This window comes from Ailuropoda melanoleuca, chromosome 11 (assembly GCF_002007445.2).
Source record: "Ailuropoda melanoleuca isolate Jingjing chromosome 11, ASM200744v2, whole genome shotgun sequence".
Taxonomy (NCBI): Eukaryota; Metazoa; Chordata; class Mammalia; order Carnivora; family Ursidae; genus Ailuropoda; species Ailuropoda melanoleuca.
Window position 1 is genome coordinate 9087590 of NC_048228.1, and position 14728 is coordinate 9102317.

A 14728-nucleotide genomic window follows, 5' to 3' on the forward strand; every position below is an offset into this window, starting at 1 on the left:
ACTTTCTGAAGGGTTAAGATAAGTTTGGTTTATATATGTCTCAGGTTTAAAATGTTAGCAGTGCACCTTCCTTTAGTATATAATTTCCAAAGATCTCAAAGCACTGTTGAGTGTTGAATGCTGGAAAACCATCTAGAACTGTGCTGTCCATTGAACCCTCTACGACGATGGCAGCGTCCAGCACAGCAGCACGAGCCACACGTGGCTGCCGAGCACGCAGGAGTACCTCGCTAAGAAATGGGGCAGGTGTGACCGAGGAAATGAATCTTTCGTTGTACTTGATTTTAGTGAATTTAAATAGCCATTCAGGGTTAATGGCAACTGTGATTGGACAGGGCAGACCCAAAGAGTCCTGTTGTAGAAGGAAAATCTGAGGTGGTATCATGTAGCTGTTTACCCTGAGTCCCATGGAGGGTCAGAGGTGCAAGAGTCTCTTCCAGATCCAGCTTCCTTTTCCTGTTTCTGGAACATGAATTCGTGTGCATTCTCCCTTGACAGGAGAGCAGTCTTCTTTAAGGTTGATGTTAAGATTTTTAGTAGAAGAAATAAACTTCCTGCAATCCTCCCGCTGGGGATCATTTTCTTTTTTTCTTTTATTATTATTATTGTTGTTGTTGTTTGTTTGTTTGCCGGGGGTCATTGTCTGTACTTTGTCTTTACCTCTGTTTGCTCCACCTCTTGACAAGGCAAAGGCTGCTTCATGTTGTGTTTGGCTATCTGCTGGGGTCTCTTGTCCTTGACACAGTTCCCAAAGAAAGATACCACAGGTTGGCTGGAAGCTGCAGTTGGGACAAGTTGGGGGAGAAGTGGAGCTTGTGCCTTCCGAAGCGGCTGGCACTCAGGAAGCAGAGCTCCCGCAGAGTAAGAGGTTTCCAGTCAGACATACGCTGTGAGCACACGTATAAACTTTGGTGCGAGGAACATTCATTAAACGTCATTGCATGTGTTTTTAGGAACAGTACTGTGATAGGGATTTTGTTGTTACGCCAAAGAAAGGGATAGAGGGGGTAGGCTAAGATAGCACTTTATCATCCCTAAGGATCATGAGATCTTGGCGTGCATTATCAAGGGAATTTGTGGACTCTCTCCCTTGAATATTTTTGAAGAATTAGATAGGTAACTAGCTCCCAAACAGGAGAGTTTAAAAGTGAAGTCCCAAGATGAAAAGTCAGGGAGGACCTTGCCAGTTAGCCCTACGTGTACCTCCAAAAAGAAGGATTTTTGTACATTTTTATCTTGTCAGGTATTCGTTTGTTGGGAGTTTGCCAAGACAATCCAAGACAGAAAAGGACACAAAAAGCCTGCTTTTTTTAAAAAAATTGGGTCTTTATACTGTAGACTCTTTTCGTAATATCAAATTAAATATATCTTTCGTAGGCATACTTTGTACTGTCTGAGAGCAGCTAGCTGCAAGTACCGACTCCTAACAATGCTTTCCTGTATGTCGCAGAAAAAGATAGAGCACATCTCCCTATTCAAGTATTACTTTGCATTTCTTAGGTACAGAAGTTCAGACTTTTTCTGTTTTTGTGATTTGCTCAGTCTTTTAGGTATTTTGAAGACTTAGATTAAATAAACACCAGCTTTTTCAAGCCAGTACGGGTGAATTATGGAGTTAACGGACTGGAATATTTATAATTGGGGTTATGTTAGGACACCCAGGACACCTAGTTATCATGTCCTCAGATCTCTTCTTTTTTTATGGTTCTCTTGACACTTGTTGACTGCTGACTGGGTCCTTGTAAATGTCCCGTCATGATAGAGTGTGGGCCCCTGAGGCAGCGTGCTTGGGGTTGAACCCCAGCTGCGCCACTTCCTGGCTCTGTGACCTAGTGCCCAGGTGTCCTCGTCTATAAAGAGGACAGGCTGAAAATATTATCTCATAAGGTTGTTAGGAGAATTAAATGTAGAGCCTTTGGGAGAGGTTCAGCCTGCATTAAGAATTCAATAAATAATATTTTTCTTATTTCTAACTATAAATATTTTTATCCCCGTATAACCAGAGCTCAGCCTAGTGCCTTGAATATAGTTGCTGCATTTATTATCTGAATCAAGGAATAATTTATCCCACTGACTTTTGTAGTTTTTAAAATTGTCATCAGAGTTTTTAAGATAATTCAGTGTCATTTCCCTTCTTTCTTTCTTTGGGATCCAGTGTTGGGAGATTTCCATCTGATTGATTATGACTTTGTTTCCTTGGTATGTGTTTCATTTGCTAGTCTGTTTTTTCAGGACGTGGTAGGTGCTGGAAACATTTATCTTGTGAATGAATACATCCTATGATATTTAGCTTTATGCTTCAGCTGGGTTCTTGGGCAGTGGGCTAAAAGAAAGTCCTAGATGAGAGTCTGCTGCATTCAGGGCTGTACAGGGTCCAGTTAAGTAATCGGAAATTTCTGCCATATCCTGTGAATGGGGCAGGTTCCCAGGGAGGACGTTTTGTGTCCCAGGTGCAAACGAATGTTTTATATGAACTATCTTAGCGGTCCGCTTCGTAAACGGAAACCACCAGTAGCTGTGTCTGAACCCTGGTGTGTCTTAGCTGCTGCTGCGATGGGGCACCCTTTATGGAGAAGCTAGGAATTACATGGATATTGGTATCGCCACCGAAACTTGTTAAGGCCGAAGTGGGCATAAAGAATAAGACTTGGAGTGCAGTTGTTTTCCTTCCATTCTTAGAAGGCTTGACAGCATCTCTGGGTGATATTGCTTTCTCAGGGACACTGTGTCCTTGTGAAGCCTACTGGTTTCTGTCAGACCACGAGTTTTCTTTCCTCTGACTAACTCACAGAAGTGGTTCTTATTATTTGCAGGTATTGACGTCAAGAAAGGCCGAGGTCGATATATTGACACCTGTATGGTCATCTTTGCCCCTCGTTACCTGTTAGATAATAAATCATCTCACAAGCTTGCATTTGCACAGAGGGAATTTGCCCGGGGACAGGTAAGTAGTTTACTTTCGAAGAATGACTAGTGTTTGTTAGTAGCATGGAGAGTTTTAATGCCATGGCTTATCTCTCCATCAGTACTGTGAGTTTTGTGATGTGAATGACCATTTTGTGCCTTTGGAACCCTAACTAGCTCATGGTAGAGTAGGTGGTTACTCAGGAAACATTTGCTGCCTCGACTTGTTGACTAAAGCCAGTGATCCTGTGTATTTCAGGGAACAGCCAATCCTGAAGGTTATATTTCCACCCTTCCTGGTTCCAGTGTGGTGTTCCATTGGCCTCGGAATGACTACGATCAGCTTTTATGTGTCAGATTGATGGATGTTCCCAATTGTATTTGGTCCGGAGGCTTTGAAGTCAACAAGAATAATTCCTTCCATATCAACATGAGGTAAATTCAGAGACTGTATTTAGATAAGAAGTAGCCATGATTGAGGTGCAGTAATGTAAACAGTGAGCTGTAAATACGATATACATTGGAACCATTTACAAAGCTATAAATAGTAAATAATAATACTACCCTTCATGAAATGGGCACATATGTTTCTAGCTCAAAGTTCTTAAAACTTGCAGTGACCAGGTAAGTGTGACCGAATGTTAGTATCACACCATTTTGATAATGTAGCTTTGTAATAAGTTCTGAAATCAGGAAGTGTGAGATCTCCAACTTTGTTCTTTTTTAGGATTATTTTGAGGGCTCCTGGCTGGCTCAGTCGGTAGGGCATGTGACTCTTGATCTCAGGGTTATAAGTTCAAGCCCCATGTTGGGTATAGAGATTACTTAAAAATAAAATCTTAAAAAAAAAAAAAAAGATTATTTTGGGTGTTTGGAATTCCTTGAGATTCTATCAGAATTTCAGGGTAAATTTTTCTAATTCTGGGGAAAAAACCACCTGGGAGTTGGATAGGGACTGTATTAAATCTGTAAATCCACTTTGGGCAGCATTGCCATCTGAACATTAAGTCTTTGGATCTGTGCGCATGGGGCATCATTCCATTTATTTGTGTCCTGTTTAGTTTCTTTCATCAAATGCTTTGGCAGCTAAGGACACTGAAATCATTGCTATTTCGATGCATTTAGAAGCAAAATTTAAGCTTTTATACTTTATGTTTAGTTCTCCATTGAGAACACTCTTGTAGAGGAGCAGAAAATTGGCTGATTTAAGAGTAGATGGTGCAAAATAGTATCTATATTTGACTTTTAAAACACGCATTATCTGAGGGTTGGTTTTGTTTTGTTTTTCTTTGTGGTCAGTGGTGTACCCTTTGTAATTTCCTTTTGCCCTGGCCCTGATTAGAGTCCATTGCATTTGGTAAAAGGGTTTTCAAGCTGTGTTCCTAGGAATCGTCAGGGAGTTTAAGGAGGTGACTTCAGGGGCTGAGGGAGCCAAGTGGGCAGGGCTCCAGTGTGCTTTTCCCTGCTTCCACTCTTGTCTGCTAGTATCCTGTGTCCTCACCAGACTTAATGGGGTGGGGAGGTGAGGAGTACTCCTGTAGCTAAAACCACCAGTGGTTTATGTACTGCTTGGGTGGAGATCGCCTGGAAATGTTGTGTGAGAAGAGGAAGCCAATTCAGAATTAAGCAAAAATTGCTCATGACTGCTTCAAGGAAGGAAGGGAGGAAGGAAAGAAAATGTGTGGAGGTGGGGGAAGGAGATGGTTTGTATACCTCTGTGGACCCTTTGGGGCAGCTTTAGTGCACAGAGCTACTGAGCGCAGACCCTCAGCCTCTTTCTTTGCCTTTCTCCTTGTTTTCCTTTTGCAACTGTTAAGTCTACAGAAAACTCACGAGTGGTATAAAGAACACCCCTTTATCTTTCACCTGGATTAACTACCTGTCAGCATTTTGCTATGTCCCCACACATGCAAGCATGCAGACTTTTTTTCCGAGCCATTTGAAAGTAAATTGAAGTCATCCTATTAGTTAAGCCATAAAAACTTCGTTTATCTATCTAAAGACAAGGACATTTTTCTGAGTATGTGATCATTACACACTGAAGAAATTTAATATTGGTTTGTTTTCTGATTTTTTTTTTTTTTTAAGTAATCTCTACCCCCAACGTAGGGCTCAAATTCATGACACAGAGATTGAGAATTGCATGCTCTACCGACTGGCCACCCAGGCGCCCCCTGATAAAGTCTTTTGAAATGTCCTTCATAGGGACGCCGGGTGGCACAATCAGTTGGGCATCTGACTCTTGGTTTTGGCTAGGGTTGTGATCTCAGGGTCATAAGATCGAGTCCTGCGTCGGGCTCCGGAGCACAGGATGAAATCTGCTTGGGATTCTTTCTCTCTCTCCCTCTGCCCCTCCTGCTTGTGCTCTTCCTCTCTCTCTCTCTCTCTCTGAAATAAATAAATAAATATGGGGAAAGGAAGGAAGAGAGGGAGGGAGGGAGGGAGGAAGGAAGAGTACCTCCCAGCAGCTCCCCTCCCCCTGTCGAGGAGCTGGTCGCGGATCATGCATTTTATTCTCAGTGGGTCACACAGGAAGCCTGTGATGTCTGTTGGTCCGGTTACTGATGTTGCTAAATCCAGTCCTCACTTGATTAGGGTGGTGTCCACCAAATCTTTCCATTGTAAAGTTACCTTTGATTCTTTGTCAGCAGTAGTGGACCGCTGGGGGGATAATTTGAGACTGTGTGTATATTCTGCTCCCCAAAAACCTTTCACCCAGTGGTTTGATGGTTCTTGCCTGAATCAGTGATTGCCTTGGTAGTTGCAAAGTCGTGATTTTCTAATTTTTTCTTTTTTTTACATTTATTAACTGATATTCTTTTGTAAGGAAGAGTTCCCTCATTCTCTCCAGTGGTCTATCTATATTTAAATGCACATACACGTATACATAAACACACACATATATAAGAAAAACCATGATTTACATACTGGTGACTACTGGTGGATTCTTCCTCACCTTCCGTCATCCTACAGTGAAATCCCTGGTTATTAGTAACATCTATATATTAATTTGAACCGTGTGAAATTGCCCTTTTTTAATGTCAAAGCAATCTCATACCAACACTATTTACTCAATTACTACACTGGCACTATTACCCAAAACAAACCCACTGTGTAAACCGTATTGGTCTTACTGTATAGCGAAATGTGCTGTTCAGAAGTTGCTTGGATGCAACTAACGAATCATCAAACTTTACATCAAAAACCAGGGATGTACTGTATGGTGAGTACATAATATAATTAAAAAAATATTAAGAAGAAAGAAAGAAAGGAAGGAAGGAAAGAAAGAGAGAAAGAAAGAAAAAAAAGTTGCTTGGATGAATCCTTATTTCAGTGTGATTACATGGTCAGTTTCTACTTTTCGAATGTGATCAAAGAGCAGACAGTGGAGTCAGTTGAGGTCCAGACCATCTCACGATGGCGAGAAGTCTGAGTTGAATGGTAGCTTGTTTCCTCCGTGGTGTGCAACCTCTTGGTTTCCTTTATGTGCAGAGACACCCTGGGAAAGTGCTTCTTCCTGCGCGTGGAAATTACTCTCCGAGGAGCTACCTACAGGATCTCGTTCAGTGACACGGACCAGTTACCCCCTCCTTTCCGAATTGACAACTTTTCTAAGGTATCGAGTGGGGTCGTGAGCCAGTTTGGCTGTTTCACGTGCGGGAAGGTAGAGTGTGTACTGCCCCTAAGATAAGGACGAAATACATCTTAAGCTTGGGCTGGAAAGAAACTATATGGGGATCTCCGCAGCCGGACAGCCCTAGACGTCCTGACCCTCCGGAGGTGGTGTCTGCTGGTTAGTTTGATTGCTGGGCAGCCTGTCCGGAAGTGACTTCTCGGCACCCCCCACAAGCATCCTGACTGGATTGTTTGGAATCAGAATCAGATTGTCCAGTGACAGCGGGAATGGGCACTTCCGTTGCTTCGTTACGGTGAATGTTTTTTATAAATCTTCCAAGGAAAGCCAAAATGGGAATCAGAAGAGGCTCTTTTAAAATTATGCCTCTGAGTCACAACGTCTTGTAATATGTGACTTCCCACAGCTGAATTCCGGAATTTATATTCCTTTCTGTGTTCAGAGTGTATCACGCGGGTGGGGCGGGGTGGGGGTGAAAGCAGAGGAGATGGCCTGTGTCCTGTAGCTGTTGGGCTTGGTGCAGTTGGGAAGATGATTAGAGAGGCATTTGAAGAGGCTAGAGGATTATGCTTATGATCGTGGTTTTGCCCTGTGTAGGCTTCGCTTGGGCAGGATCTGGAACTTAAGCCTAGGGAGCACTGACTCACTTTCCAGTAACACCACCCTGAACGAAAGTCCTCTTTATCCTCTCTGCCATTACCGCAGGTTCCGGTGGTCTTTACTCAGCACGGCGTAGCAGAACCCAGACTCCGAACTGAAGTGAAGCCCATGACTTCATTGGATTATGCCTGGGACGAACCCACCCTGCCTCCTTTCATCACGCTGACTGTGAAGGGGGCGGGCTCCTCGGAGCTCAGCTGCAACATGAATGACTTCCAGGATAACCGACAGCTTTATTATGAAAACTTCATTTACATTGCTGCTACATATACATTCTCGGGGTAATTCTGGGTTAAACTACTGTTCTCTTAAAGCAGGAGGCTCTAATTATTAACTGGTTTTACATTTTAAGCAGTTCTCAAGGGGCGCAAAGGATGAAGGAAGATTCCTTCCATTCTTTACCAAATCCTAGGCTCAGTGTCTATCTTGAGAGGTCTTAGGCTAAACCCTTGTCTTCTGGCTAGATTAAATTTATCCGAAGAGGCACAACTGTTCTTTTTTTAAAGATCTCCCCAATAATCCATTCTGGTATTTAACATTCCTCCCGTAAGGTAGTATTCTCGTATCCTCAGTTCTTGTTTAAGGTGGTATTTTTAATGTATTTTTAAAATTTCTTGCTATTTTTATCTCTTTTCTCATTTGAAACTGACTAATCTTTATCATAATTATTCAAATCGTCATTCTGACTCCCCTCTCCTGTTACGAACACTGGTCATCACCTAGAGCCAACCAGAGTAGCTCAATTTGACAGTAATTCCAGCCGCCTGAGAATTATAACCTTCCCTGTCCTCTGACTAGTTGTATTTAGGAAACTCAGGTGGGGAATAGCAAGTTTATTCCAATTCTGTTGTGAGACTGGTACGTAGAGATTCAAAACATCGGGCTTTCAAAAACTAGTCATTCTATCAACTTGTAAAAATGATTGTTTCTGTTCTGGTTACAGGGCCAGTTTTAAAGTTTACCTGTGGGAAAAACAGGGAAAATAGCTAAATCTTTAGCATGACAAACATAACTCACCTGTGGAACAGGACATTTAAAGTCTGATTCCTTTCCAAAATGTTCTGAATAATTTTGCTTATGAATGATTTTTGTATGTGCCTGAGGCTCACAAAATCATCTCTGGGTCTGGTGGTACCTCTCACCCACCTAGAGCCCAGAGTTCAGTGGGAATGAATGGAACGGGCATCTTGGCTTAGAATGCCATTCTTTGCTTGTGTGTTACAGATCTCTTTGGAGGTAATGGTGCCAGGTTGTTTATCTTGTTGTAATTAAGTCGGTCTGCTTGTTTCTTTTTAAAGATTATGGTACTTGCCAGCGTGACATGCTTAAGGTTTTAGCGCCTGAAAAACCAGTTCTTAATCTGGTTGCTAATCATGTTTTTCTCTTTATGTTCTCATGTTAAATTCCAGTAGTTATTATGCTCTTTAACTGAAGAATCCTGATGGGTGATTATGAGTTTAATGGGTTGGGCAGATAGGGAGCAGATAAAACGAGAGGTTCCTGGGAATCTTGGTGTGCAGAGAGATTGCACCATGTGTTGGCATATTTTAGACACTATATCTTTGCATTTTTGCAGAGAACAAATGCTGAGGAAGAGACTAGTTTTGTTTTTGTTGGCCTTTAGTTTCAGTTGAGGTGAAAGGCACACAACATAAAATTAACCGTTTAAAGATGAACAGTGCAGTGACGTTTAGTACATTGGTGATGATGTGCAGCCACGCCCCATCTAGTTCCAGAACATTTTCATCAGTCCAAGAAGAAACGCCCAACCCATTAAGCAGTTACTCCCCATCACCCTCTTCCCCCCCAGCCCCTGGCAACCACCAGTCTGCTTTCCGTCACTACGGATTTACCTATTCCAGATATTTCACATAATTTGAATCACAAATATGTGACCCTTTGTATCTGGCGTCTTTCGCTTAGCATACTGTATTCAAGGTCCGTCCACGCTGTAGCATGTGTCAGAATTCCCTTCCTGTTACGGCCGAGTAATGTTCCATTGTATGGACGTACCACACTCTGTTGTCCATTCCTCTGCTGATGGACATTGATGTGGTCTCCACCTTTCAGCCACTGTGCAGGGTGCTGCTGTCAGCGTGCCTCTGCACGTGTTTGTTTAATACTCGTGTCCAGTTCCTTTGTGTATACACCTAGGAGCAAAAGTGCTGGGTTCTGTGGTATTTCTGTGTTTAACTTTCTGAGGAACTGCTCTCTTGTTCTCCACGGCCGCTGAGTCACTGTGCGTTCCCATGTTCTCAGTGTACAAGTGTTCTGATTTCTCCACAGCCCCCAGCACTTGCTGTTTTGCATTTTTTTGATGTGTAGGCTTCCTGCTGGGTGCATAGTGACTTCTGCTTGTGGTTTTGGTTTGCATTTCCTTAATACCTCCCGAAGTTGAGCTTTTCATGTGCTTATGGGCCATTTGTGTATCTTTGGAGAAATTTCTGTCCAAATCCTTTACTCATTTTTAGATTTTTTTTTATTTTAATGTTTTTTTATTATATTATGTTAGTCACCATACAGTACATCCCTGGTTTCTGATGTAAAGTTCTATGATTCATTAGTTGCGTATAACACCCAGTGCACCATGCAATACGCCCTCCTTACTACCCATCACCAGTCTATCCCATTCCCCCGCCCCCCTCCCCTCTGAAGCCCTCAGTTTGTTTCTCATTTGCATCTTGTTGAGTTTGAAGAGTTACTTGTCTAATATGGATACAAATTCTGTATGAGCTATAATGATTTGCAAATATCTTCTTTCCCATTCTGAATTGTCTTTTTTACTTTCTTATTGGTGTCCTTTGAAGGGCAGAAGGTTTTAATTTTGTTGAAATCTAATTTATGTGTTTATTTTTGTCACTTGTATTTTTTGGTCATGAAAACTAGTTTTTCACTCCGAATTTATCAGTCCCTTTTTGATGATAGGGATTAGTGGAAACAGGAGAATAATCTAAATAAAATCTTATCAAAATGCCCCAAAGTGTAGCTAGGCTGCAACATTCCATAAAGCTTAGGATTCTTAAGCCATGGAGAAACACAACACGATCGAGTTGGAAGAAGGTGATTATAAACGCTTCGTTTTCTTTTCATCCTAAAGGGACTTGTGATTTCTTGCCAAGCCTTGGGGATGCTGTGATGTTGATCCTCTGTCTGGGAAAGAGTAGAGCTAATTCTTGGACCCTTGGAATGTCTGGCTTAATTTTGGGGGGGCAGGGGAAGCTCTAAAGATATATAGTCATTCTTTTATGTCTGAATTTTAAGGCACTAAAATCATCAGGAGAGGGGAAATAATCAGTATGTCTTCTGACAAATGAATCTTTGAACTGTACAAGAAAACAACATAACGTGGATCTTTCTACAACTTGAGTTAGACTTTCTCTTCTATGATTAAAAAAAAAAAGAAAGCTTCCTCTTTATAGATGAGGTCTTAAGCGTTTGGATCTGAGTACTTGAATGTGTGTGTGAGCCTGTGTAGATACATGTACGTATGTATGCATTACTGTCTCAATTCTAGTTTACAGGAGGGGACGGGAAGGCCTGTGGCCTCCAGCAAGACCACTGCCTGTGCAGAGCTTGTCTTGGATGTCTCACCAAAGACACAAAGAGTCATTTTAAAGAAGAAGGTAAGAGAACCGAGCACTTAGAATTTAGAAGAGGAGGTTTTTAGCCCTGGAGGGGACTCCGGTCATCCAGTCCAGCCCCTCCTCGTGCATGGGGCGGGGAGTGGAGACAGGACGGTTGCTCAGGGTGGGTACACCGAGGTGCAGAAACGACTTTAAGAGGAGGGAGATGACCAACTGTGATTTTTTAAAACATATTTACTTGAAGGCTGTGTTCCTGAAGGTTTTCCATAATGTAAATCACACAATCCAAAAATAACCCTGATGAGTGAACGTCTCTTTACCACTCCGTTGCCCTAATGCTGACAAAGGTCACCTTTTATAACCAAAAGTGGTATCACATGTGTCAGTGGTGTAGCTTCATTTGGATTTGAGTTTGTACAACTCCTCTCAGATTTTTAATTGGGGACAGGGATAGATTCAAATCATTTCAAATTTTGTACATCAAATGAAACCTTAATACATGTGTTTTTAATTCACTTTTTGTATTTTTAACAGCTTTATTGAGATATAATTCATACAGCATACAAGCCCCCCACTGACAGTGTACGCTTCGGTGGTTTATAGTATATCCACAGATACGTGCAAGCATCATCACACTCGATTTCAGAACATTTCATCACCTCTAGAAGAAACCCTGTGTCCTGGAGCTCTTGCACCATTTTCCTCTTACTCCCCAGCCCTAAGCAATCCCTCACCTACTTTCTGTTTCTATATACTTCCTTGTTCTGGACTTCCATAAGAGTGGTGTTTTCTGAGTGGCCTCTTACACTGAGCCTAATGTGTCCAAGGTTCACCCCTCTGTCACCCTATCAGTACTCCTACATGTATTCTCGTACCGGTTCAGTCATATAATTCAGATTTGCTTACAGTGTTACCACACTCTTTTTGTGGAAGTCTGTGCCTATGTGTGAGATGCATTTGGGAAATAAGACTTGGAAATGGTGATGACTCAAGAGTCTACAAGGCATAGTAATTGAAAGTAAACAGTTCTGGGGGCTTTTATTGGGAATTCTGAAGGAGAGAAACTTCGAAAAGCAATAATCTAAAAATGAAAAGCAGCAAGTCCGACAGAAGTCAGTGACTTGAAAAAAAAATGGCAGAGCCCTTGGAAACAGTGTTGTCAGATGGCTTTCCAAGAGTGTTCAAGCTGATGAGGATGTTAGCATGAATGGAGACAAACTCAAGAGGAAGGTGATTTGCCAGCTGCGATTCAAGCACCAGGTGTGATCAGCAAAACAGGAATGATAAATAACTAATTTCCAAGGGCTAGGTGATTGTGAAGCAGACAAAAACAGATTTTTTTTTATGAAGTAGGAAAAACATTTTGGAAAAGATGTTATAATTTATACAACATTTTTACTGCTGTTAATTTCCCTTGATGGGGGTGAAAACTGGTACACTGGAGGGTAGATATAAATGAGCTACATTGACATCCCAAACTAGGCTGTGTTCCTGCTCTTCAACTGGAAACCAAGAGTAGAAAGTCTGACATCTTGGGTTTTTGGTTGGTTGGTTGGTTTTTGTCCTTTTACTTTTTACTTTGAAAGAATCTCAGACTCAGAGAAAAATTGGCAGAAATTCTGTACAAGGGATACTGTGATTTTTATTTGTCCTGTTAACTATTGATGTTAATTTTTTTTTAAAAGATTTTATTTACTTATTGTACAGAGAGAGACACAGTGAGAGAGGGAACACCAGCAGGGGTAGTGGGAGAGGGAGAAGCAGGCTTCCCCCTGAGCAGGGAGCCTGATACAGGGCTCGATCCCAGGACCCTGGGATCATGACCTGAGCCGAAGGCAGACACTTAACGACTAAGCCACCCAGGCACCCCTATTGACATTAATTTTAGCACTTGGTGAAGGTGTTGGTTGCCAGCCTTCTGCACTGTGAAGCAAAGTTTCTCTCATTCCCTTGTGTTTAGTAAATGCTTGTGGACAGGTACTTTGAGACCATGTAGATATCCTGATCCTTATCAGATTTTCTCTGTATTATGAACACATATCGGCTTGGACTTCCATAATAAAATACTATAGACTGGATGACTAGACTAATGGGAATTCATTTCTCACAGTTCTGGAGGCTGGGAGGTCCAGGTCAGGGTGCTGGCCATTTGGTCCTCTCCTGAGGGCCCACTTCCTGGCTTGTAGACTTCTGCCTTCTCACTGTGTCCTCAAGTGGCAGAGAGGCTGAGGGTAGGGGCGGCGGGGGTGCAGAAAGCAAGCTCATTGGTTCCTGTCCTTGTAAAGGCACTAATCACTAATTCCATCAGGAGAGTCCTACCCATATGCCCTGATCTAAACCTAATTATCACCCAAAGGTTCCATTTCCAAATACCACCAAAATTTCAGATTAGGTCTCTAACATAAGAATTTGGGGCAGGGGTGTCAGCGTGGTCCATAGCATCATGTATGTCGTCAGGATGGTTCTTCTTTTCTTCAGTGGGTTACCTGTTACTGTCAGGATATATTTAATGCTCAATTCCCATACCCGGCCAGTGGGGGCTCTTTCATCTGCGGTATCCTTTTGACATATGCCCCTCATTCCTTGAACACGTCCTTACCTTCTAACAGCAAGTTATTCTGGGCTCATCTGTACTTTCCCTGCTGCTTTCCTGGGTTTGCCCCTTCTTCAAGGAGCTCTGATCCCTCTTAGCAGAGAGTGGAAGTTAGGAAGGTAAGATGTGTACCTTAGGTGCACTTGGGTGATGACTGTAATGTCATTTCCAGGCTGTCCCAGGGGGCAGAGCTAGGGGTTTTCTGCACAGACACACGCGTGCCCGCACCCACATTCTAATATATGTACGTGTACATACAGACTACATGCGTATACATATACATATTTTATGTATTTATATATTTTGTATATTTCTACATCTCTGTATTTTAAGAACCAGCAGTTCACACTGATATTTCCAATTCCAGTCCAGCATCACAAATTCATCCTAATTTTCTCCCTTTCCATATTTGTAAGTCCCTTATCCAGCACTAAGAACATATTTACTAATTTGATCACTTCCTCTGAATGTAACCCATCTTCTGTCACCAGAGTTGCACCCCATCCCCTGTGTAAACACAGCCTGGGACCTGACTTGGGCTCCGATCTCCATGTCCTAGACAGCAAGCACCCCTTTCGACCTTCACCCCTCACAGGAATGCTCTTCTCAGCTCTCTGTCTCTGACAACCCACACTAAGCTTCCAGTCTCCGGTGCCTTGGTACGGGTCATCACCTACCTTGGGCTTCAACACCACACTCTGGGCTGTCCACCCCCCTCCCCACTACCAACACTCACAGTCCCCGTGGACTTCTGTCTTCCTCAGTGTCATCTCAAGGTTTTCGGACTAAATTGGGAGGGAAGGGGGGAAAGGAACTGGAAGGAGACTGGTACATCTCAGATTTTTAAATGGAAATGTTGGTAGTTCCCAACTTTGATGAGTCTACACATAAGGGCAGACAGTAGAGGAATCCATGTATGAAAACTTGATTTCATCCAGCATCTGTGCTTTGATTCCCAATCTGGAACACCTGCAGGATAATTGAGCTGCTTTTCCACGTGGTTTTGGCACCGTGGCTAGAGGTGCTGTCTTACTGCAAACAGAGACGTGAGCATGTGGGGGCCGCAGGTGTGCGCTCAGTTTCCTCTCTCTTTACAGACACAGGAGGCAGGAGCACACAGGAGAAAGAGCATCGTGTCTTTCTGGCTTTGCATTTTGGTTTTGCCACTTAAAGATATATGATATCTGGTATTTTCACATTCGTCTTTGAGCCTCATTTTCTTACTGATCTAACAGGTTTGTGAGAAGGATCAACTGAGATGAGGTACCCCAAGTGCCGGGTGAAGAGCTGTAGTCATCGTAACACAGTAAACAATTCGGGAAGGCCACACCCTGTGCTGAGTGCCTTCTATTT

At 42.6% G+C, this 14728-nt stretch overlaps 1 protein-coding gene across 11 annotated transcripts in view; it reads left to right on the forward strand.

Moving 5' to 3' along the window:
- Positions 1 to 14728, forward strand: part of VPS13D (vacuolar protein sorting 13 homolog D) — a 240856-nt gene that overhangs the window by 111116 nt on the left and 115012 nt on the right. For all 11 annotated transcript variants that reach the window (XM_034671220.1, XM_034671222.1, XM_034671224.1 and 8 more), the window contains 5 exons: positions 2814 to 2944; positions 3164 to 3339; positions 6397 to 6520; positions 7244 to 7479; positions 10713 to 10821. In XM_034671220.1, the coding sequence (XP_034527111.1) occupies positions 2814 to 2944; positions 3164 to 3339; positions 6397 to 6520; positions 7244 to 7479; positions 10713 to 10821 (776 nt within the window). The remainder of the gene's footprint in view (positions 1 to 2813; positions 2945 to 3163; positions 3340 to 6396; positions 6521 to 7243; positions 7480 to 10712; positions 10822 to 14728) is intronic.